The 19432-nt window shown below is 34.9% G+C and overlaps 1 protein-coding gene across 1 annotated transcript in view; it reads right to left on the reverse strand.

Moving 5' to 3' along the window:
- Nucleotides 1–318: 318 nt before the first annotated feature.
- The window catches only part of hppy (MAP4K3-like protein hppy), a 58321-nt gene continuing 39207 nt past the window's right edge, over nt 319–19432 (reverse strand). Inside the window, exons 6-15 of the mRNA XM_017619830.1 lie at nt 15835–15922; nt 15123–15186; nt 11566–11604; nt 3299–4487; nt 3078–3201; nt 2652–3005; nt 2150–2593; nt 1862–2083; nt 1389–1515; nt 319–1305 (exon numbers count right to left, since the gene is read on the reverse strand). Of these exons, the coding sequence (XP_017475319.1) occupies nt 1206–1305; nt 1389–1515; nt 1862–2083; nt 2150–2593; nt 2652–3005; nt 3078–3201; nt 3299–4487; nt 11566–11604; nt 15123–15186; nt 15835–15922 (2751 nt within the window). The 3' untranslated portion in view covers nt 319–1205. The remainder of the gene's footprint in view (nt 1306–1388; nt 1516–1861; nt 2084–2149; nt 2594–2651; nt 3006–3077; nt 3202–3298; nt 4488–11565; nt 11605–15122; nt 15187–15834; nt 15923–19432) is intronic.

Genomic DNA, 19432 nt, shown 5'->3' on the forward strand with positions numbered 1-19432 from the left:
AGTCATGTGCTCAGAAAACTGGGGTGTTGCTCATAATTTTCGTCAATCGATTTAGAAACTATTGATTCGCAGTGTGAATAATAAATGTATTATGAATTTAAAATGTTCGGATGACGACTGGTCGCACAGCTCTAGCTAAAATACCATTTAATAATATTTTGCTGGTTGCGTTTGTGAGTTTATTTTATATTTCTAGGTGCTTGTGTTCATAAAAATAGCAATCAATACTTGATATTCTAATTTTGTATTTTTTTTCTTTGTTTTAGTGCTAAAATTTGCAAACAATGTGTTTTCGAGTTTTTATCTTTAAAACCTAATTTTTCGCAGTGACTATTATTATTATTATTATTTTGTATTTATGTTTAAGAATATACAGACATATCTCATAAAATTTCAATCACTTTGCTGTTTATTTAATGCTGTGCCCTTTCTCATTTTAATACGTACTTTGTATTCAAATACCGTGAAAATTTTCAAAATACTCTCTTAAATTAAGTATGTAATTATCTATGTGTATGTATGTATGCAATAAGATAGTATTGACTGAGCAGAGAATACATTCGTAGCAGCTAAGAAATGCCATACAACTAAAACTTATTCTCAAAATTTTAAAGTTACTAAGCGATCGCAGCATAACATTTACAATTTTCCTTAGTTAAGAAAGTTTTTTGTTTTTGTATTTTTATCTTTTAACGGCATTCACTTGATTTGGTGACGCACACACTATACTGTACAATAAGAAATGCATGCCAACAAAATTCATTGCTGTCCTGCTTGCATTTAATCTCAAAATGCTTTGGCTTTAGTGCAGCGTAGGATCTTACAATTTCTAAAAAAAAATTCAAAATCGCCAGTTTGCGCTCACCTTAAAAGTTGTATGCATTTTACAATGAAAATGACGCTAGAAAATGCTTATAAATCGTTTGATGTTATACAAAAAATTTAGAAAGTTATCCTTTATAATTTAAATGCTATCGTACAATTACATACATACTTTAATTTTCAGTTATATATACACATGCATATGTATACCTACATTCATTTTACTCAATTTCGCATGCCAATTGGCTTTTTATGCATTGTGTATAAGCCGTTTTGTTCATTTTGTATGCAGTAAGCAGAATGATTAGTTTTTACTTTCTTTACATTTGTAGTTAATTGCATTTCCCACAACTACAACTATAGTTATTTATCTATTTAGTTAATTAATAACTGGCTTCATGGCCGGCTAGAATGTAAAGATCATGCCCCTCCTCGCTGCCCAGTGAGCCGGTGCGCAGCAATTGACTCTCCAAAGCGACGACTCTGCATACAAAAAAAAAGGAGATAGAAAACACAAAGTGAGTTTCGATAGAAAATTGTGCAATGCCATTACAAAGAGTAATTACTTATCACAGCCGAGCAGTCGATATGTGCGACTCATATCCTTGATTTCCTGCGTTATTTCGCCATTGCGCAACGACTTGCCCTGCATGCCGTGCTTATGGAATGCTAGTACGCTGTCCGGTAGACAAACTGGTAGGAAGAAAACAAAGCGTTAGCAATTATATGAAAATTGATGATGTATACATCAGGGTGGTCGACGCTCGATGAGTAGGAGTTTAACATGCTAAAACATCTAGAAAAGCGTCTCTCCTCTGCTGTGCACGTTCGGAAGGCATGTTGGCGCGTGAGGGTACGTTCNATACATCAGGGTGGTCGACGCTCGATGAGTAGGAGTTTAACATGCTAAAATATCTAGAAAAGCGTCTCTTCTCTGCTGTGCACTTTCGGAAGGCATGTTGGCGCGTAGAGGGTACGTTTTCCACCGAAACATGCAGAGTGAATTGTCGGGCTGGACATAAGTAGCAGTTCGACTTACCTATGCTATCCACACTGAAATCGAAATTGAGTTGCGAGACCATTTTCTTGTGCTGCTTCGGATTGCCCTGCAGCGTGACGACTTGTATGATGTTGCCATAGCAGACAAGTATCGCATCCTTTTCTACCTGATGTACTTTCACCACTTTCAATAGATCACGCCGCGGCACCATTGTTGCCATAGCATCGAAATCCAAATCGTCCGAATGGAACCAACTAGCGCCTGGCGAGAAATAATCAAAATTAGCGGATAACCCTTTTGTTAGCCAAAAAAAAAACGTCTTCCTACTATTCATATTGATCAGTTCTAGCTTGAGACAGCCATTGAGTGCTTTTCGCACGCCCGTGCACACGATCGGATACTCCAGTTCCGGCGTGATGATCATCTCGAAGACGGATGTGTGGCCATTCAGCACGCAGCCATGCCCGCCGCCCAGTATGCTCGTTGCCGGCCATTCGCATTGCTTGAGCAGCATGAATTTGTTCAGCGGATCGTACCACTGCATGAGGAAGATGCCGCTGGGCGTGGCGCCGCACAAGTATTTATAGCCGTTGTAGGGATTGCGCGTGACGCAGCACTGGGTGCAGCCTTTGGTGTCGGGAACTTTGGTGGTGAGCGCGAACTTGCGCGGCACTAGTCTTTCGGGAATTTTGTTCATGTGCAGCGAGAAACGATGGGTCTGCTTGGAATGTAGCGCGATCAGATCGTGCCTATACAACTGACAGGATTTGCCTACAGAACGACAGAGGAATGATGGAAAACATGTTATAACATTCGAGAATATGCTCACCTGATAGACTCATTAGCACGTCCTTGATCACATACAGCCAGGTGGTGCGACGCGGAAAGAGCTGATCTATTACCGCATCGTGCAGCTCGTTCATATTCAGATTGAATATGCCTTCATCGGCGCCGATGAGCAGGTGTTGGTCGCGCGTTTCGGGGTGGATCCACGAGGCGGTGCAGTGTATGCGCAGCGGGCAGCCGTTGAAGATCTTTGAGAAACAGGCGCCCATATGCACCTTGGGCGTGGGGGGCAGACCGTTGGAGATGGGACGTGGCGGGGTGTGGCGGCGACGATGTGAACGTTTGGGAGGCACGGGGGGCGTATTGTTGAGCAGATCCGGTTGGGCTTCTTTCTCCACTGCAAATAAAAATGAACGTAAATCCTCGAGTGAAATTTCTATGGCAAAGAAAATGTGCTCATTCTTCATACTTTCGTCCTCTTGCGTGCCTCCATCGCTGAGGCTCCGTGTTCTCGACGATTTGCCCATGTCATTTAGCAAGCCAATTAGCTGGTCCATTGAGCTATGGCGACGTGGCGAGTCCTCTAAACCATTCTGTATAAATAAGGGAAAAATTAATTACGGAAATGAGGAAAACCCAGCAGACGCTTGCCAGGCCTACGCGCCATAATGCATGGCTCTTCATACACACCTGAATACTTTCATGCATATAATCACAATTGTTGTCAATGCCTCCGCCAGTCGCCTGCGCCGATGTAGGCGTGCATTCGCCAGAGGCCGAGGCCGAGGTCGAGCCCGCCGAAGCAGCCGAAGCCGATGCGGATGCGGACGCTGACGTCGCCGTTGCTGCAGCTGCGCCAATCGTCGTTGTCGAATCGGTCGCTGAAGTGTTGCTATTAAAATAATTGGCGCCATTATTACGCAGCAAATTTGTGAACAAATGCGACGTAGAAGCAGAGGAATGCATGAGCACATCACGAGCAAACGCGGACGTGGATGACGAGGGCGATGGGGAAGCGACAAGGCCGCCGACACTACTACCAACACCAACAAAACCAACAGCACCACCAACACCACTACCGCCGTTCCTATCAACACCTAACACACCACAAACTAAACCACCTTCGCCAACGCCACCGCCACCATTAGTACTACTAACACTACCACCTAAGTCACCGCCGCCAGCACCAGCACCACCATCGCTATCGCAACTGAAACTATCCAACGGATTGTAAGACGACGAGGACAACGATGTGTGCGGCAATTGCCCGTTGAGAGTTGTTGTCGTCGCCATTGTGGCATCGTAGGAAAAGCTGGAGGGGGTTGCCGCAAGGCCGGTGGCGCTGGATGAGCGCGAATGCATATTGCTGCCGCCATGCCCGCCTTTGTTGTTCCTGTTACTATTGTTGTTGCTGCTATTGTTACTGTTGTTGGTGTAGTGCATGTAATGATGATGATGATGTTGGTGATAACGTGGCTGCTGTTGTTGCTGCTGCTGCTGCTGCTGTTGGTGTACGTGTGTATGCTGTTGCTGATGGCGAGTGCCGCTGTCGTGGTTGGCATTATTGGTCACAGCATCAACCGAAGTCGTGCGCAAATTGGAAAAGCCAATACCCAGTCCCAAGTAGGCGGACATCGAATGACCCAAACCGCCAGCACCACTGCCGCCATTGACGCTTGTGGTTGCTGCTGTTGCTGCTGATGTGGCCGTCGCAGAGGTTGTGGAGGAGCTGCTGACATCGTCGGGGGCTGATGGCGCAGGGGCGTCGTTGGCGCCGACGCTGCTGCCACCTCCATTGCCATTGCCATTTCCGCTATTGCGCGCGCAGTGGCACTCGGTGCTAAGCAAATCTTTGGTATCGGTTAATGGCAGAGTGGCTCTGTAAGGATGTGGTCAGTGATCAGCGATGAGCGAACAGCGTGCGCGCGATATAAAAATAATTGAGTGACGAACGAATGTGTGAGGGTGAAGAGCGTTGTGAGAGTGAGAGAGCGGCGGGAGAGAAAGAAAAGCGACATATGAGAGACTGTGAGCATCGATTTCTTTATAAACGATTGTGAGTATGATTCCAAAGGTGCCTAAATGTAGGCAGCATTTGTTTGAAAATTTTGAAATTTTAATATTTTTATGGTGTAGGGCACGTTTGTTTATACCAAAGTTGAGTTTGAAATCAGAATTTAGTGAAAATAGGAAGGAACATACGAGGAAGTCTTTAAATGAATTAATTTTGGATTAACATTTATAAAAATACATAGAACACCAGAAAGTATGCAATGAATACGTAAAAAAAAAAACAAAAATATGATTTTACATTCTTAAAGAAAATATATCCAATTTTTAGTTCAAACTAACATTAAAAAGGTAAAACGTGCTTTTCAATTTTTAATAACTACGGCTCAAAAGGCATATAATAAGGCTATGGTGGAATGTAGGGAGGCAAGGTGATGCGTTGTGTGATGATTTATGTATGTAGGTGTGTACAGTTGTCCACAAAATAATAGGAGTGGGATATTTTAACCTGTTTGGCTATTTGTCTTTAGTTTATTTAATGTTTCGTATTTTTTTGTAAAAGCCTAGCTGGCTCTACAACAAACACCATATAAATTCAGATTTTAAACTTTGTATAAAAATTATAAAAATTCTGCAAATTTTCACCAAAATTTCAAACTATTTAACCAGAATCTTTAGAAAATATGTTGGTATGCAGTTTTGTAGCCCATTCAATTTTAGTCTGAAGAAGTGCAAGTTTCAAGCTGCTAAAAAATTCCGTTGATTTTTGAGAATTTTTTCGGTTGAAGGTGTTTCACGTTTTTTCCATACAAAGTATGTTCGACAATTTTCTTTTATATGGGGACAGTGCCAGCAAAAAAAATTGCCAAAAATCAACGGAATTTTTTAGCAGCTTGAAACTTGCACTTCTTCAGACTAGAATTGAATGGGCTATAAAACTGCATACCAGAATTTTCTCTGAAGATTCTGATTAAAAAGTTTGATATTTTGGTGAAAATTTACAGAATTTTAATAATTTTTGTACAAAGGTTGAAATCTGAATTTATTCGTTGTTTGTTGTATACCCAGCTTGACTTTTGTATAAAAATAATAAACATTAAATAAACAAAAGACAAATAGCAAAAACTGACCAAAATAACGCATTCCTATTATTTTGTGGACCACTGTACATATAAGTTAATATCATATATTATTTGAGTGTCCGTTTTTAGTTGTTTTAGTTGGTGAATTAAGACAACAATGCAAATAATTATGCCACAACAAACATTTCTCTATTAATTTAATTAATTTTATTAGTCGAGTAATGAGCATAAGGGATTAGTGTGCTAACGCTGTTGTTGTTATTATTGTTGATGAAAATTGGTTTATTAAATGAGATTACAAAACGATTAGTACGTAATGAAATCATAGACATACATACATATATGTATGTATCTATGTATTCGACAAAACGCAACGAACCGTTAGTTAAATAAATTAAATTATTTGCACACACTAATCGGAAAAAGATTAATTACTTACGGAAACAAACACACACACACACCTAGATACATACGCATACAGTTGGGCCCAACTAATTAAACCGGCGGCATATCGACCAGTTTTGTTTAAGTATTTTCCTTTTGTTTATTATTATTAACCGACTTAAAAAAATGAGCAGGTTATCAATTCGTCAGAATATTTTTGTTTTGTGTATGTTACCGCATAACTTTAGACCACCGTCACCGATTTCACTAATTTTTACCTCAGAGGTGGTCCCATACTAATTTGGTTTGGATCCGATCATTGGATCATGAAGAATTTAACGGTACTCTTAAATTTTTATATGAGAATTTAAGTCGGTTTTGTTTTTGCTTAAAATATACTTGCTTTTTATAAAACTCTAGCACACTCCAAAACTTTCTAAAAAAAAGTTATAAAAATTCCAGGAATTTTCAGCAAAATTTCAAACTTTTCATTTAGAATTTTTAGCAAAAGTACAATTTTCAGGAGGCAAGGATTCGCGTTGATTTTTAATATATATATGTATATATATTTTTTTTTTGCTGAAGGTGTCACGCATTTTCTCCCACATAAAGTTTGAAATGTGGATTCATGTGGTGTTTGCTATATAACGAACTAGACTTTTATAAAAAAAAGTATAAACATTTAGTTTTTCTCCCTGACGTCAGTTTTTTTTTTAATTCTTTTTAAAAAATTCAGTGCAATGTAGAACAACAATGTTGCTATCAAATAAAAGAGAAAATTCTGTAGAATTAAAAAAGTTCAAATTTTATGGTGCATTAGGACGAATAGGTACTGAAAAGTTATTTGAATATTTTGTCCTTGAAAATTTTCAATATGTATTTTTGAGAAAATTGTATGTTAAGGACTAACTAAGGACAGACGACTACATACTCGAATTTCGTCCTTCTAACTTTATTGGCTTAAAAAAATTAAATTGAATAAAAGTAAGCCTTTCAATACCAATTCGTCCTTGTGAAAAGGCTTACATTTTTTTTATTGTACAGAATTGTCTTTTTCATTGGTGCTCATATTATTATTCTACATTGCNTGTTAAGGACTAACTAAGGACAGACGACTACATACTCGAATTTCGTCCTTTTCACTTTATTGGCTTAAAAAAATAAAATTGAATAAAAGTAAACCTTTCAATACCAATTCGTCCTTGTGAAAAGGCTTACATTTTTTGTTTTTTATTGTACAGAATTGTCTTTTTCATTTGGTGCTCATATTATTTTTCTATATTGAACTGAATTTTTCAAAATAATTTTTGGAATTAATCATATTTTTATGACATTTGATAGTCCTTATAAAAAAATCTGACGTCAGAAGGAAAACTGAAACGCAGTTTCAATACATCTGGCCCATAGTTTCATATGTGTATTGATTGTTTCGTGAGTTTTGAAATTTTTTGGTTTTGGTCAAAATGTTGCTGGCTTAATTAGTTGAGCACAAGTGCACATACATACATATTTATAGACACTTAAGACATGCGAAGCCTATCTACATACATAACATTCGAGCGATGAATTTGGATGGTTGCTGTGTGGAGTTTTTGGTGATGTTGGCTGTGTCCTTTGGTTTTTACTGTTTGTTGGATTTTATAGATTTGAGTATGTATGCACTCCCGCTGCAGTCAGATAAAAAAAAATTGGCGATTTTTTCTTCGAAAAAATTTTACTTTAATTGAGAAGTACTAGAAAAAATTCCCGTACATATCGTTTGTGTTTAAAAGAAATTATTTGAAGAACAAAACGTTTAAACTCACTGTAAACGACCGAACAGCTAATCGTATGTATAGTGGATTTGTATATGTATAACTTTTTCTGCTTTAAAAAAGTTTTAAGTAAATTTTACTTTCACTTTATCGGCTTAGAATACATTTGCATACGCTTTTGTTATTTAAAATTCGCCTGAAGATTTTAGCAAATAATCCCTGATTTATGAACTACATAGAAAATTTCACTGAGCGCTTAGATGCACTTTTATTCGCCACTTAATATTCTGATGGCACATTTTCTTAATATATATTTTCAGATTCCGCTTGTGGATTAAAGTGCAATGAATATAAAAAAGAAAAAAATAACGAAACAAAAAAAATCCTAAAATAACATTGATAAAGAGGGAAGCGGTTGACATGCAAATTTTAAGTCAGACTAAAACAAAACGTACACCATCACACACTTAATAAACATATACATATATATCTGGGCATGAGAAATTGGGGATATGCAATACATATGTGCATATTTACACGTGTATACTAGGGCGGGTCGAAAATTTAATTTTCCTATTTATATCTAAATACTTGTTGCATGTTCCCTACTTTCATACAACGTTAAATTTATAAACCGCGAAAAATGTGCTTTTTCGGTGACTAATGAAAAAATTTAATTTTCAAGAATGCATCAATGGACTTAAAATGAGCGCTGCTCACCTAATTTTATTTAGTCTTATTGAAAATTGATATATGAACGTGGTATACTAAATTTGTTTAAAACAATTAACGCATTCCCTAGATAATGCCGGCCAAAGTTTCATTTAAAAAATGCATACGTTTTGAATCAATTACGCGTGCTAAAAATATGTTTTAAATAATTATTTCGTCGCCAATTATAATTGGCTTAGACCTAAGACAACATATTATTACTATACTACAATACCATCAAATGTCATTTCGTTTGCCCCATACAAAATCGACCCAGCCTAGTATATACGTACATATCCATAGAGCGTAGAAAAAACTAAAAAAATTAAAACAATGACGACCCAAACATGCAAATAAACATTATAATGCATGAGCTGAGACGCTGGTACAAACAGATAAACAAACAAACAAACAAATGAATCAGTGATATATAAAAATAAATCGTGAAAATAATGTCAAACATCGCAGTCACTTGTTTATGTATAACTAGTAATGTATGTATGCGTATGAATAAAAAAAAAATGAGTATGTATGTACATCTGTATTTTTATGCACATACTTATAGTGCAAATATGAATAAATGTATACGGCAAGGATACTGGCAAAAGACCAAGTGCATTGAAGTTAAAACAAATGCAATATGCGTATGCGCACACCCACACCAGCACACAATTAAATATGTGCATATGTATGGAACATATGCAAATTAAGCGGCGGTTGAAAATCTTAGAGAACTATAGGGGTATTCCCGAGGTCTTGCAAAGCTCTTGCACGGTGCACGGATTGCACGGTTTGCAAAGCTACGCCATACGAAAACCGGTTTTACCAGGCAATCTGTGCACCGTGCAAGGGCTATGCATCACTTCGAGAATACCCCTAATCTGTTTTAAAACCTTCAGAGCGAGTTTTGCAAAGATGAACTGAGCGGTTAACGAACCATTCAACACCTAAGGCTGACTCAATCAGCGAAGTTTGGAAGGTGTTAGATATAGTATAACTTTTCTTTAGTCTGTCAAACAGTTATTATGTCTATTTCAAGCATAGCTGTTCGCTTTAATATATGTAATTGTATATGTAAATACATAGTAGGTACAGGTAGGTACTCTCTAAGTTTGTTAGCGATTTGTTTATAGGGAAGTGGCGCTGACTATCTGTGGCTCAGCTCGGCGAACTTAAGCCGAAAACGAATGCATCCGGAATTTCAATATCCTTCTGGCTCGGGGTGGATCAGGGGCTTTCAAGGAAGCCATAGCTCTAGCTTTTGGTGGAGCTTTGCTAAGTCAATTTCCGTTCGCGATTCCCGAGATGAGAATAGAAATCGCATCTGAGCTTCTAAAGCCACAACTGTTTGGAGAGTAGAGAAGTCCATATAATATTTGAACCAAATTGAGGTTTAATCTCTCTGAATTAAATTTAGTGATTATATTTGTCTTTTTTAAGTAATTATTTATTTTTGTTCGTCGCTTCGAATCAAAAACTGTAAACTAGATTTTCTAGCTTTTTTTTCAAACTAACGAGTTCCCACAAACCTACCATGTATGTATGTATGTATGTACAAGTACCTATAAATAGAGATATCGTTTTAGAAATTTTACAACCGCACTTCATAAAAATTTAGGTGTAATAACTCTAATGCCGCCTTGAAAGTGTTCCATATACACAGAACTATTTTTACTATCCACTATGCGAAATATTGTAATATGCAAAATATTAGTTTGCATGTGGCGTTTTGCATATAAAAATTTAATGTATCGAAAATTATGAGATGCATACACCGAGCGCACTACAGTATGCTATAAAAATGAGGGGCAAAGAACATTAAACTAAGATGTGTTTATCTACATAAGTACATACATACGTACATACATATATATATACACTTGGGGATGTCTTAGCGAGCTTAGCGATGTGGGGGACACAATTCAAATGATTTAAGCAAAGCTTGCAATATACAGATAATTTGCTATTTGCATACAAATTTTTGTCTATAAAAACACTAAGATAATAATCTCATAAACATACATAGATATGAGTATAATAAAAATTGATGGTTGATGGGTGAAAAGGGTCAACTTAAACCAATTTGTGAACTATTGCTGAATTGATGATGCTTATATGTATGTACATATGTACGTATACGTACATGTATGTGTGTATTTGTATGAACAGATATGTGAATTTACATGGTTCTGCATAAGGATTTATGAAATGTGCGAGTGAGTTCATGACGATTATAGAGGGGGGTTATATTTTGCGAAGAACCAAGGCCAATGTGCGCTTTACGAGGATTTAAATATGTATGTATGTCTGTATGCTATTCTTTTGTGATTTTTGTTTTTCATTTTTAAATTATATAGGTGTGTTATGTTAAAAGATAGTAAATATTTTCTAAATAAATAAAAAGAAATAGTAAAATAATTAAAATGAAGAAATATTTTTTTGTGAAAGGAAATGAAAGCGATTGAATTGGTATGGAAAATGGTCGGTGGCCAAAGCTTAATGTTTCCAGCGCTAATGCTTGAAACACAATGAAAACGACGGGTCAAGGGCCACAGCTTTGAGGAGAGGAAGAACCTTATCGGTCGCTCGAAGANAAAGACTAAGTCTTATTGTACTAATTTTAAATAAAGAATAAAGAATAAAACACAATGAAAACGACGGGTCAAGGGCCACAGCTTTGAGGAGAGGAAGAACCTTATCGGTCGCTCGAAAAATAGATAGAAATAGATCTAATTTCGCCACGAACGCTGTTTAATGTAATTTGGCAGCTTTGGTCCGTCATTTTCATTGCGTTTCTGCCATACATTTTACCACTGTTTGGCATTATGAATATCTGAAAGGATGGCATTTGATTTTTCTGGCTGAACAATTTTTTTGTTTACGTTTTTTTTTGCATTTTAAAGTAATCTATAACGTCTTGGGAGGGCTTTTTTTTAAATAAAAAAACAAAAAATGCTTCGCTTGCACTGTTCGTTTGAGTATAGTAGTAGTTGTAGTTGTTGTTGTAAGTATTTACCTTAGCTTTAGCTCCTCATCAATATACTGTAAGAGGCTCCTACAAATAACACAAACAAAATGCAAGAAGAAAAATATAACATAAAGAGCATAAGATTGAGAATACTTCAAATACTATCAAAATACAAATATTTGTTGTATTAAAAATTAAATATACATAAATTCTAAAGAAAATATATTAAACGAAAAATAGGAGAAAAGTACAATTTTCTAACAAGGAGAGGGAAATTAAAACACAAAAAAGGTAAAAATAATAAAAAAGTAAAAAAAAAGTAATGGAAAATATTCAAAGGTCTGTTAGATGAAAGAAAATAAAAGTGCAGGGCAGTTTTTAGTACCAAAAAACAAGGCTAAGAAAATTTACCGCATAGTAATTGTTTTTCCAATTTTTAGTCAAATCCGTCAAGAGTTTCAAAAAGTGAAACGAGCATTCAAAATTGAAAGAGCTGAATTTAACTTTTATGGGAAAGCGTGCTCAAATCTCGCTTCAACTCCTTGGTTTGAGAATATTTATAAAATCTGTAAAAATTTACAAATCAAATCGGGCGCATGCTGTGCAAACACAAGAAACAGGACAACTTAGGGCGGGACTTCAATAATGCCAAAATAAAAAAGTGGAATATTGAGTTTCAATGCAAAAATAAATAATACAAATAAATGCAAATAAAAGTGTTTGTTTTTATTATTTTGCTACGCATTTATTTGAGGATGTGTAAGGGTTTGTGTGTGTGTGTTCATCTTTATGACCAAATCATAGACAGCTGCCGAGCTGACGGCGAAAATGTGAGTAGAAAACGTACAAGGCGAGCATGTGCATACATACATATCGTCGCCTTAGACTGTAAACCTGCTAACGACCAAAAAACATATTTTACTGTAGAGGCAAAAAACTAAATATATCTTTAACTCATAGTCTAAGGGGAAAATCCTACATATAGTTTGTTAATCGCGCGACGTTCTATGGCCCTAATCCAGAACGAATGGAAAAAATTACGTTTTTATGGTTTTATTGGCGAATCTCTAACTTAGCAGGTTTTAGTTTTTGTATTTTCAAAATTGAAGTGGATTTAGCAGGTTTTTTGTATGAATAAAATTGTTTCTATTTTATTTTTTGTGATTACGAGCTCAATTTAAATGTTAATTAAAATAGTATTCCATAGATAAAAACAATTATATATACATAAAAAAATACAACAGATTTATTCTTCCGTTTATTGCAACAAAAATGGGCAGTTTATAAAACATATATTAGGAACTATACGTGAAGTATTCCTCTCTCAAATTAATAGTACAAAGACCACATATAAGATAATTTAAGTAGGAACTCAATAATGCCAGAAAGTATGATACATATTATTCAATCATGAGGTAAATTGTTATAGTAGGCGTGGTAATCTTCAGGAAGTAATCGTTTGAAATACTGGAGATCTCATACTTTCTGCGAGCAATCGTACGCCTACTCTCGTATTGAAATAAATACAATCTCCCGTTCCATTTTGATTAGACAATAAACTTTGCGTCAAAAAAAGTTTTAATCAAAAAAAAAAAATCCCCTGGAAAATGATAACAAGAAAAAAATTATGATAATTTGCGTTGCCAGACCAAAATAAATAATACAATTTGAAATTAAAACTAACTAAATATTTTCGCTTAATAAATTCAATTCATATATTCTAATTATAATTTTTCAACTGTAGAAATTTTTGCAAGGCATAAATTTCCATAACTTTTATTGAGCACAAATTGGCCGCAATTCATGAAATATTAAAGCAGCAAAACAATTTCGCACTATCAACGTATTAGATTTTTTTGCAATTCGTGCGCAAAAATACACAAATTTTAAGGTTTTTATCATAATTTACCAACGGAACGAATCGCAGATAAACGCGAAAAATAGCCAACCGAATTAGCAAATTGCATGAAGGGAAAACTTTTCAAAATTTAATTTAACAAACTGCCAACGTTTGGCGAGGAGCACCGTGAGTGCAAGCCGCGGGGCATACAGTGATTATAATAATCACAGTGCATTAGGGCTAAACATGCAAAAACAGCATGCAAAAAATAACAACAACAAAATACATATAACAAAAATATACAAAATTGAAAGTACTGCGAAAAAGCAAATGCGAAAGTAGGGAAAGTATAAATTGAAAATAAGCAACGCAAACAACAGCGAAAATCGCAGCAACTTGCAGGCATGCTACATTTTTTGCAGCGCGCTTATGTATCTACTTAGCACACATATTTGCGTATTGCAATGCTACACATACAGTCACATACATATATATGCATATAAAAAGGCTGCCGGCAGCAACAATCAATTTGCAAAACGGAAACATAACTTTGACTGCGTGGCAGACGAGCGCAGCGAGAGGGAGCAAAAACGCATTTTTTTCATATTTTGTTCTGCATTTTTCTTTTTTTTTGCTGCTAAGTCAAAACAGCGCATGGCAGTGGAGGCATTTTGTGTTGCATATTGGCAGGCGTTTTGTCATCAATACACATAGAATTCGGCGCGCCACAAATAAACAGGAAACAAATTATGTACGAAAAATGCAGCAAGGAAATTAGAGCGAGAAAAATATCAGTAAAAATTTTGCTAGAAAAAGGCGGCACGAAGCGTAAAAAACGACGCTTGGAAATTGCGAAATTACATAGCGAAAAATTTTTTAGGGAGTTTATTATGCTGTGAAGCTTTTGTGTGTGTGTGTGTGTGAGTGTGTGTGCCAACCTTAAGGACATGTTCATAATCAATGTACCGCTAAGTTTTTGACGACGCGCTGCCGCTAAAGGACTAAGAAAAAAAGAGACGAAAAAATTGGAGGAGAAATTGAGTGGACAAAATAATTGCAATTAAATAATAATCAAGTAACTCGAAAGTAAATACTAAAAGGTATAAAAAAAAAATGAAATGAAAAATGTTGTGAAGTACAGTTGAACTAAAAGTGAATGTAAAGTCGATGGCGTGATTTTGGATTGTATGTGTGTATGTGTGAATATGTGTATATATATTTGAATTCTAAACCGAATTCGTGTGGATGTGTGTGCGTGTATGTAAATATTTTGCAATGTATCGCTGTGAGTGGAATAACTTTTTGCTCACACGGTAATGATTGTTTGTGCCTGTTAAGAGGTAGGTTGCATGAAACTCATGGGAATAAATACATACATATGTACCTCAATATACATATATAAGGAGGAAATAATAAATAAATGAAGACAGCTAAAGCTAAGAAAAAAAAAACATGTTTTTAGTATTATTGAGTTGTGTATGTTGCTAGTGTTTGGTTGCGTTCAATACACGACAGATAAAGCAATTAAGTATGCAGACAAACAGGAAATTGAAGTATACTATTAGGCGTTTCACAGAAATATTATGTACATATACATAAAATGAACATACACATGTATGTATGTAGATGTACGTCCACATACATATGCATACTCCTATTAAGCATAACAGAGAAAAGCATTTTGGTTTAGCAAAACCAAAAAGTATATAAGTACTATATAATAAATACATACGTACATGATATTTATACAAAAACATATACATACATGTCGCTTGGCAACGTTTCGGGACTAGATGAGCGATCGTTCCACTGTGAATTCGTCGTCATGCCTGCAATAAAAAAGTTCAAATTACTATGACATTGACATCAACAAAGTGTTAGATAAAGTTTCTTCAGCAGAAATCAACTACTTAACCCTAGCATCGTAAGACAGTTTTAGCCATACGTTATTCGTAATATACGTAAATTTTACACTACAACGTTTAGGTATGTTATTTTAAATAAATGTTTAATAAGAACTTAAACGATTAATTATTCACTTGTTTATGCAACAATAAAATAAAGAAAGCACTGCCGAGTGCAAACAGCGATAGGGCATAACGGTGAATAGTACACGTAAAAATTTACGTATATGTATTACGAATGCAGGGTTAAATCAAAATCTCACTAAAAACCACAGAACCTGATTTTACAAGCAATAAAATAAATTAAACACCGTAAAAATAAATAGCTTTAAAAAGTCAAACGAAAATCGTGGAAAAAGAGATGTGCAACTTTAATTTGAAGTGAAAATGGAGCACAAAATTGTTGTGTCCCCTTTTCCTTTGCGAAAAGCACAGCACAGCGCAAGGCGATATACAACAAAAAAACATATACTGTATACTTATGCTAAAAAGCACTTTAATATAGTCGTAAGTATGTATGTATGTATATACATATGAAGTTTGCGATTGAGGTTAGATTAGTGAAACACTTACCTGTTTTCAAAGTGTGATTTTGCGGTGAAATACCATTTGGCCTTGATGTCATTTTACTTGCTATTCGTTGTGGTACGCTGGCGACAGTCTATTTCGGCATTTTTGTTGGTTTATTTGGCATGGTTGTTGTCAATGTTGTTGTTGGTGTTAATTTTGTTTTGGTTTGTTGATAATTATGGCCAACCACAAGAGGGGCGACGGCAACAGTCATTGGAGCATTACAACATCAAAGGAGGATGGAAAAGAAAAAAATAAAGAAAAAGTAATTATATTTCCATACTACATACATACATATGTCTTTAACAAAATAGACTGCTGCTGAAATGCATAATAGCACATTCGTTTTTTTTTATTTGTTTGTGAAAATTAAAAACGACCAATAGGGTTTCGTTCGAAGAAAAAATAAACGTTTTTCCTATAATTTACCATGAGAATTATATTAATGAAACAAGTACTTTTTAAGCAAAAAACAAAACCGAATCCATTTCTCATATAAAAATTTAAGATAATCGTTAATTTCTTCATGATCCAATGATCGGATCTAAACGAAATTAGTATTAAAAGAATTATAGAAATCGGTTAAAGTGGTCCAAAGTTATGCGATAACATATGTACATAAAAAAATAAATCAATAAAAATAATTCCACCGAATTGATAACATTCTCCTTTTTGTGAAGTCGGTGAAAAAAGACTGATGCACATACATATGGCATATGTACATAACTACATGTTTTATAATGAGCAACGATTGAATATAAAATATTTAGTATATGGGCCATTCCAGCGAAGACGGCAGTTTAGATAAAAAAAAGTAAGTGCGCCTGGGCCACACTGGTGAAGTGAAACTTACGTTCCATATCTATTATGTCTCATAACCAATATACATACTTACATACATACATCTGGTTTTGCTTAAGGTTATATTTTTCTATTTCTCTATCCCAGTTTCTTCTAATTACATTTATGTATGTTATTCTGTTTTCCTTTATCTTCATTTTTATCTTTATACTCTGTCGATAACAAAATCAATAGTAAAATCCAACAAAATATCGATAGTAAAATTGATAAAAATATCGATAACAAAATCGATGACAATTTCGATAAAAATTTCGATAGCAAAATCGATAATAATATTGGTAGCAAAATCGATAAAAATAGCGATAACAAAATCGATTATAATATATATATATATATTTTTTATATGAGAATTGAAGTCGGTCATCCCCAACCATTTCCGTTGCACCATTTCCGTTGCACAATTTCCGTTGCACCACTTCCGTGTGCAATTTCCGTTGAATTTGCCAATTTACTTCAACCAACCAACCGCCGCTAAAGAAGTTTCACTTCAAAAATAAATTACAAAAATTGTGTTTAAATATGTAAAAACAGCAAAGCAGGTAGAATAATTATTTAGAAATAGATTTTTATCGATTAATTTTTCATTATTTTCTCTATTTATGAATGCAAATGAGCCTTTCCACGTAACCGAAAACTAAAATGGTCCGATTTTGGCGGTTCCGACAACTGATTAATATATTATAGAAATACACTCGCCTACCAAATGTCAGTCGGATATCTCGAAAACTGAGGGACTAGATTGCGTTCAAACAGACAGACAGATGGACTTGGCTAAATCGACTCAGCTCCGCGTTTTGATCATTTTGGCAAACTTTTATGTGGGTATCTTCTTCTTCTGGTACTTAAAAACATCGGACCAAATTTATAATACCATTTCATGTTCATAAAAGGTATAAAAACTTATGGAAAAAATCGTATGTTCGCGATCGATACGCTCGCGACCGGTACTGAAGCTTATAAACAAAAAACTAATAGATATATTTCAACGCGCAATTAGTAAGAAGAAATTTACTTTATTCCACTTTAATATAAAATTAAATCGCTTTAGAATATCCTGTTCCATTTCGCAGTTTCTTACATTTTTTCCATTTGCAGCCAAAAATGACTTAGCGACCGCATGTTTGTTGCTAGCGTATGGAAAAAGAAAAATCGAAAGACCATTCCTTTTTGCACCAAAGATATATCTAGCAAAATGCTATCGAAACATAAAAAAAATGTTTAAAATTTGTTTTCTTTTTTGGACTTCAAAAGTGTACGAACGTACGGTTTGTAACTGTTGGAAATGCCCATATATAATATACTGTAATATTTTTGCATGAAGTTTTCGAAGTGTCATGTACTAAATGTGACAATGAAAAAAATATATATATCCAAAAAGAAAGAAAAATTCATGAACTTTAAAATGGTTCCAAGTTATTAAAAAAAAATACAGTTATGGTGAGAAGTTATAAGCGTCCAAAAAAAATTCATATTGGATGTCTAACCGTCACGTATGTACGAATTTTTAAGCTAACTATTGTTCAAATGAGGCCGCCTTATTAAAATATGTGACCACCCGTCACAAAATGCTGTCACACCGGACTCGACAAAGGCACTATGCACGAAATATTTATAGTTTTTCTAAAATTGGGAACGAACCCAACAACTCAGAGAAGCGGGTGTCATCGTTGTCCCACCCATCACGCTTGGAAAATGTTAAATTTCTGTGTAAATTATGTAATTAAATTTTGTACTTCAATTTTGTACTTCGACTTTAAGTGTTAACAGTTTGACACTTGTGAAATCAATGGTTAAAGAAAATTTACTAAAAGTTTGAGCAAAAACGAGATAAAATGACCCACCCTTTACTCTGGAATGCCCCATATTCATTTGATTTGTCGATAGATAATGTTATCCGTCAATTTAGTGATATTTTGGAAGTAAAATTACCGAAAAATTTATCGATATTGTTACCCAAAAATGTATCGACATTGTTAAAACAAAAACAATTTGCGCATTCCACATTTACTAAGCGCTTGACCGAGCTTCTACTCCGATTGATAGTGTCTTTTTACAGTTGTATGCCGCCTCCAGATGGCATATGATTTTAAAGAGAACCTTTTTCTGATAGAAATACAAAAATTAAATTTATTTCTGATTTTCGAGACGCATGCGGGGAAAACCTCAAGTTTTGAAATGACACAAGAAAACGCCGAAATACGTGAACTTAATGTTGCGTCGAAGATTACTGAACTGTATACCGTTTATCTAGATCAGGACATTTTCCCAAGATATTTTCTTTGTTATGAAAAAAATTTCAAACTCTAACAAGGAAAAAATTGAGAAAATTGCAGATTTTTTTGGTCTTTTTTTTTCATGTGTATGATAGTATTAAAGCATGTTCCTTTGCAAATAAAATCAAGCTATTGACGATGAAAATCGATGAATAAATGAATAAGATGTGAATAATGTTACTCATACACCATATCGGACTTGGCCATACTGGTACATCTCGTAAATGTAATAGCAATACTTAAAATTACATTTACAAGCAATAATCATCCACTTCATAGTGCCTTTTGATAAAATTTACAGCAATCTCTTAGGCAAACAATAAAAGCACTTAGAATGGAAAAAATAAATGTACATACATACATATAAATAGTAAAAAAAAATTGTCCTTTATAGAAAGAAATTGATTGTCTGTCTAACGACTAAACATACTAAATACGTATGTATATACGTATGTTCGTAGGCCAAT

Source organism: Rhagoletis zephyria, unplaced genomic scaffold (assembly GCF_001687245.7).
Source record: "Rhagoletis zephyria isolate East Lansing unplaced genomic scaffold, Rhagoletis_zephyria_1.1 Rzeph_scaffold_01968, whole genome shotgun sequence".
Classification (NCBI taxonomy): domain Eukaryota; kingdom Metazoa; phylum Arthropoda; class Insecta; order Diptera; family Tephritidae; genus Rhagoletis; species Rhagoletis zephyria.